General features: G+C 31.9%; 2 protein-coding genes across 2 annotated transcripts; both read left to right on the top strand.

The window, feature by feature from the left end:
- Positions 1–1,634: 1,634 nt before the first annotated feature.
- On the top strand, positions 1,635–2,958 carry LOC111704079 (DNA-directed RNA polymerase I subunit RPA12-like). Its single transcript, XM_023476219.1, has 5 exons — positions 1,635–1,721; positions 1,984–2,028; positions 2,226–2,291; positions 2,472–2,608; positions 2,804–2,958. The coding sequence occupies exons 1-5, from the start codon at positions 1,692–1,694 to the stop codon at positions 2,874–2,876; spliced, it is 351 nt and encodes a 116-aa protein (XP_023331987.1). The 5' UTR covers positions 1,635–1,691; the 3' UTR covers positions 2,877–2,958.
- LOC111704078 (probable RNA-binding protein 18) lies at positions 2,884–5,966 on the top strand. The gene is made up of 4 exons (XM_023476218.1): positions 2,884–3,152; positions 4,114–4,218; positions 5,529–5,595; positions 5,723–5,966. The coding sequence occupies exons 1-4, from the start codon at positions 2,907–2,909 to the stop codon at positions 5,764–5,766; spliced, it is 462 nt and encodes a 153-aa protein (XP_023331986.1). The 5' UTR covers positions 2,884–2,906; the 3' UTR covers positions 5,767–5,966.
- Positions 5,967–6,311: the final 345 nt, after the last annotated feature.

A 6,311-nucleotide genomic window follows, 5' to 3' on the forward strand; every position in this document is an offset into this window, starting at 1 on the left:
AATATTAACAAGAAAACCTCTTAATAATTGGTAAAAATCAATCAAAAACATGATAAAGCAAAAATAAGGGTTTCAACTTTAAATTAGCAATCTCAAGGTTTTGTAATTTATATCGCGTGGTTAGGTAAGAGATTCTATCTAAAGATAACGCTTTACACTTGATACAAATTTTATAAAACTTTACTTTTATTTTTATCATAAACTATATACTATACACAAATACTTAATTCCCCCTACTCTCAATTTTGTGCATAGCTGGACATAAACAAAATGTATATGAGGGAGGGGGAGGGCCAAATATCGTTCTCTTTGACAGACCCGCCTACACAATCAATGTAATTTTTTATTTCCAATCCGATTCAGGGGAGAAAAAAAGATAGCTGTCAGATAAAAAAGTTCTTAAGGTTCAAAGTTCAACAAAATTTGAAATTTCAATAAAAAATAAAAATAAAAAACTTGGTTAAGATTATAAAAAACTCTACTAAAAAAATTAATTTTGAAGAAGTTGGGCTCTTCAAAAGATTGGAAATTGAAAAATATTTAAATATTTTTGCAAAGATATCTCCTCGATCCTCTAATAAATCAAATTATCTCAGAAACGATAATACGACGATACTAAACCATATAAGATTCTAAAACTAGAGAACATTTCATTTAAAATGGTAAATGCCACAAGTTTGCCCAATTATCAGAAATCACCATTACTACGATAATGCGATAAAAGTATGATTTTGATATCAAAATATTTCCCCCAAAAATCGTAATTCTTAATTTTTTTTTCAAAAATAAAAAATTCATGATACAAATTTTATTTTTGCAATTTTGAAGATTTAAAACTTAAAACCAAAAGTTTAACTCTGATTCGAAATTGCCAAAATTACGAAAAAAGTAGGATTTTGCCCGGCCCCCTTGCCTGTCCTAACCACAGTGCTCGGCCCCTAGCCTGTCCTAACCACGGCGCTCGGCCCCCTAGCCTATCCTAACTGCAGCGCTCGGTCCAGAAATTGTCTTAACCTACCCTAACCCTAATAATAATAACAAATAAACGTACATAATTGAAAGGAGGGGGGGGGGGTCAAAAATAGTTAACTAGGACGCAGCGCTCGGCCCCCTGACCTGTCCTAGCCGTAGCGATCGGCCCAGAAATTGTCTTAACCTAACCTAACCCTTAATAGTACAAAATAAATGATGATAATTTTGAAAATTAGTCATGTACAAAATTAAAAAGAGGGGGTCTAGAAATCGTTCTCTAGGACAGATTAGAGTGATTGCTCAATCAACAAAATTTCCCCTTCCCCCCATGCATGTGGAAACTTAAAGGCTAATATTAGCGCAGTTTCTTTCATATCGTTGTACGTGTACCAGAATGTATTGAATGTATTATTGAGATGCTGCGGGCTGCGCAAAAATATCTAGGCCGCGTAGACTGACAGTGTTATCAAATACACGGAGAGTACAAAACAAAATATTTGGTTTGGCTCAACATGTGCGTAAATTTCAAAATTAAGCAACTACAGAACTATCAATTAATTGATGTTGATTCTATTACATAAATTTGGATTACGCAGCAATTAATTAAAGAATAGTTGAAAATATTTTTAAATATTTTATAATCATTTTTTAGAATCTTTCAACTAGGCAGATTGAATTCAGGATTATTTTAATTTAACAGAAACTAATGAACGGATATTATGTCAATGAAAGGAGTTTTCAACCCAGAGGTAATTTTTATTATGTTTAGAAATGAGTAAGGTGCAATTTGATTTTACTAGCCACCAATTTTAATTCATGTTTTTTTTTAATTTAAAGGTAAATTTTCCCCAAATGTCATAACTTTTTGATAGTTGATATTTTTTCTTTTTAACCCTATAATTACAAGAAAGCTTTGAGGCCGAAACGAATTAAGACTTAAACATATTATTCCTATCTATTCTTTCTAAAAAACTACAGAACTATATTATTAGACTAATTGTTTTGAAACAGGTTGATTTTTGTCCTAGCTGTGGAGGTCTGCTTCCTAACCTAAAGGTAATTATCTAAATAAATATTATAATTGTTTCTAGTCTGCGACATAAATTACAGTTAAACCTTAAATAATTGTTTAAAAGAACCTGTAAAACAAATTCAGGCGAATTTAAGAAGATTATGTGTCAAAAGAACGTCTGATTTATTTTTTACCATAGTCTTAACTTCCAAATTTCCAATTATAAATATATTTGTTTCAGCCCCAAGGAGATATATCTTGTGTGGTGTGTACACTGAAAATTACAGGAGACGAGTTTAAATCAACGGTAAGATAGATATAGGTGAGATGTGAGTAGGGGCGTTGGGGCCTAAAAAACCCTCTGAAATCCATAGATTTCACTGAGCCCCCATAGCCCTACCCCTGAATTCGCCTCTGATGGTGAGGGAGGTATTTTAAGGGAGAATATTCTTTTAATATATTATCATTCACCATATTCTGCTACTAGACGACCAAGTACACTGTCTCTTTCAACAAGCTGAAGATTCCGAAGAAGAAGCAGGAGGAGGCTGAAGGTCCTGTATTGGAACGAACCTGCCCGAAATGCTCGAATAACGAAATGTCATTTGCTACTCTACAGCTCAGGTTAAACAGTATTCGCAGTTCAAGAATTCTTCATAAAAATGATATTTTAATTTTATATGAGATTTTTCAGCAATTAAAAATTAACTATACAACCTGTGTGAAATTAAGTATTTGTCCCTCTAAGTTTTGTGAATGCGTAAATATCTTGTGGAAAAAATGTTTTCTTTATTTAAAAGATGAAAATTTCATTTTCAGATCGGCCGATGAAGGACAAACTGTATTTTTTACATGTACTAAATGTGGATACAAAGAAACTGAGAACTCCTAAAATCTCAACTTAATCTCTACAACCCTCAAAATGGAAAGTGAAAAATCTGATAAAAATGTCAAGTTGTGGATCGGAAACTTGGACACAAAACTTGACGAGTTCCAACTGTTAAAAATACTCGAACAATTTGGAAAAATTTCCTCTTTCGACTTTTTATATCATTTAAACGATCGTGGGATCCGAACCCCAAGGGGATATGCTTTTGTAACTTATGAGTTAGTAACCAGTGCAATGGAAGCCATTAACGTTCTCCACAACAAAAAGATCCTAACCAAGGTAACTTATCTAACTATGAATAAAATATATATACAGGGTGAGTCGAAAGAAGAGTGATTCTCAAATTTGGCATTTTTGCTTTATATTAAACCATTTAAAATCGACTACCACCAAAATCTATAAAATCATTTCAAAAATATTAAAAATTTAAACTGCAAATATAAAATTATTAGTATGACTCTAATCAATTTTTTTTGAATGGGTTTGTACAAAAAGCCGCCGACAAAAAACGAAACCACTTTATCATTAAATACCTTATATAATGTTAAAGGTATTACTATTCACTTAGTTTTTTAAAAAATCTTTTTATACAAAGTTCAAGTGTACTATTGTCAGTTATTAAAATCGCGAGTTTTGATACCCGGTTTTATAGTAATTACGCTAAAAATGGAGCTACCAACGCGTTTTTGGGTACAAATATTTACAGAGTTATGTACTTGATGTGTGAATAAATTTTAAAATTAATGAAAACTTTAATAGAAAATATGTTATTTAAATGCTATAAGGGTTTCGTTATTTTTGTTACTCCACCAAAGCATTTAATAATAATACATTTAAAAAATGATTCTAAAAGTTAGTCTCTAAATTTAACATTTTTAACGACATTGCCTAATTACGACTCAAAAACTTTATTGTCCCGGCTGTCCACGTCCTGTCTGGACTCTAGGCGTTAATGTTCTAATATATTGTAAATTATGAGAAGTTAAGTTTGTTAATTTTTGAATTTTTAACATATTGATGTGTAGGCCATATGAAATATAAAACTGTATATGTACTAGCTACCTTGTTATAATCTGTCCAAATATTGTCATCAAAACAAACAACTTAAAGATTGATTTGAGTTATGAAATTTTGAGATTGGGAAGACTAATCTTTTGTCGGCTTGATTCGACATAATTTAAATTCCGCCTAAACCTACCTTGAACTGCAGTTAAATAAGAATACATGATCTATGTTAAAGGAGCTGGTGGTTAGATACGCTAAACCTAAATCAGATCCTTCTTCTCGAGTTCAGAAACCTATCCCAGCAGCACTCAAGGCAGGCAGCAGCAAGAAACTGTCAGAGGTATGTACATTGTACCCCTACCATAAATGTTATACGTAATTGTTTAAAGGGAACTGCTTAAGAGACCCTCCATTTATAGGTTGGCATGTCCAATACACAACGGTATCGTTTTTACCTTTGTCTGGTCAAGGATGCAAAATATATCCTGGGTTGTCTTGCCAAAATTTATTATTTTTAACTGTGAGAAAACGAAGAACAATTCATCATTGTTATGATAGAGAATTCTGTAAAGGAGACCAATGTGCATCGAATATGCCATTGTATAAATGGATGGTTACTTATAATTACATCTACAGTCCTTCTTAGATTTACAATGCTGGAAAATGTTTGTTTAACTCCTTCAGAGGAATAGTTTAAAGACTAATTCAAATTTACAACCCACCTTACATTTTTTTTACAGATCAAACGATCTAAAGTAATAAAAGATAACTTCTGTTTTTAGTTTTCTGCGCTTTGGAACGAAATGCATGATTTTTTAAAACTTTTTTTGTGGGGGTAGGGAAGATTTGTTAGAATTCGACCTTTTCTTACGATGAATGTATACTTAGTTTTGTGAATATTTTAACAAAGGTACTTCTAGTCGTCTCAGTCATGTACATTTTTTTTTAAAGTTTGCTATTCGGATCAGCTTTTGTCGATCATATGATGGATGTCATTTGCTTGATCCTGGAGCTCATTTACATTCTATATCAAAGCCAAAATAACTTTGCTGTTGAGTCAAACTCTATCTATTTAAACGTATTCTAGAGGTTTGGTAACCTCAATAAGACTAAATCTTAATTGTAGCAAGGAACCTTTAGGATTTTATATGTATATCTACATCTGAGGAAACAATTTCGTCATTTTAAAATCTTGCATTTGGTTTGAATTTAAAAAAATGTCAACTTTTCTGGGTTATTCCTGTTTTTTCCTGTCTCGTTCTTCTCCATCACTTTCCACTAATCTCACATCTAGACTTGACTGGATCATGTCAAGGTTTAGGCCCATCTTTAGTGTGTATTGAGCACCCAGTTTTCTTTTTCGTTGGTGAGCATTTTAAAAACAACCTCAGGAAAAGGCTGCACACATGGAAATAAAAGATTTAATGAATATACTCAGTTCAGAGAAGTCAACTGGATTAAGGGCTGACGTCTAGAAGTACATCTTGAAAAGTCGCTAAACTTAGTATCCACATCTTGTATATATTTTAAAATAAAAGATTTAATGAATATACTCAGTTCAGAGAAGTCAACTGGATTAAGGGCTGACGTCTAGAAGTACATCTTGAAAAGTCGCTAAACTTAGTATCCACATCTCGTATATATTTTAAGGATGAGAGGGATAGAAAGATAAAGGAACTGGAGAAAAAGTTGAAGAAAATGGAAAACTCTCAGGAACGTTAAAATTTATTATGATAATTTGTTTATTTTCGTCAGTTGCCTTTAGAAATAGATTAATTCAAAATCAAATTTTTACTTACAAAAATGTAATGGTGAATTAATAAGTTTTAACGTGAAACAGGAAGAAGATTTGAAGATTCAGCCGTGTTCCCGCCATAAACCATATTGATTAATGTCACAACCACAACCTCTATCTGCCTTAATCAGAATCAAAACACGCCAAATCTAAGTAGGCATTGGGATACACAAAATATATCGAAGAGAAGGAATATACGCCTTTTTCAATCTAACTTTCTTTTCAGATAGTTGCCATATATCTTTTCTTAGTTTTGATATGACCCTTATTTTTTAAACATATTTTTTTCAGAACTACGATGTTATGGGTTCAGTTGATGTAACTCTCAGATTGGGTAAGATATTCCGCGTTTTTTTAGCATTCATTAAAACCAGCAAAAATAATCATAATTCATTCAGGAGCAAATCTCTTGAAAATCATACCCTTGATTTGTTTTACACTTAAATTCAGTAATTGTAATAAATACAAGAAAAGTTTAGTGAACGATCGTCGATCATACCATACCATTACATGGTACTGTACCATTACTAAATACTGAAAAATTCATTCTATAAACTGGGTCTTTATAGAAATGAAAGTTAAAAAATAATTGTATTCAGTAGTCAGAGAATATTCTGCATCTTTAAAACCAAAAATTT

The sequence above is a fragment of the Eurytemora carolleeae genome, unplaced genomic scaffold (assembly GCF_000591075.1).
Source record: "Eurytemora carolleeae unplaced genomic scaffold, Eaff_2.0 scaffold582, whole genome shotgun sequence".
Taxonomy (NCBI): domain Eukaryota; kingdom Metazoa; phylum Arthropoda; class Copepoda; order Calanoida; family Temoridae; genus Eurytemora; species Eurytemora carolleeae.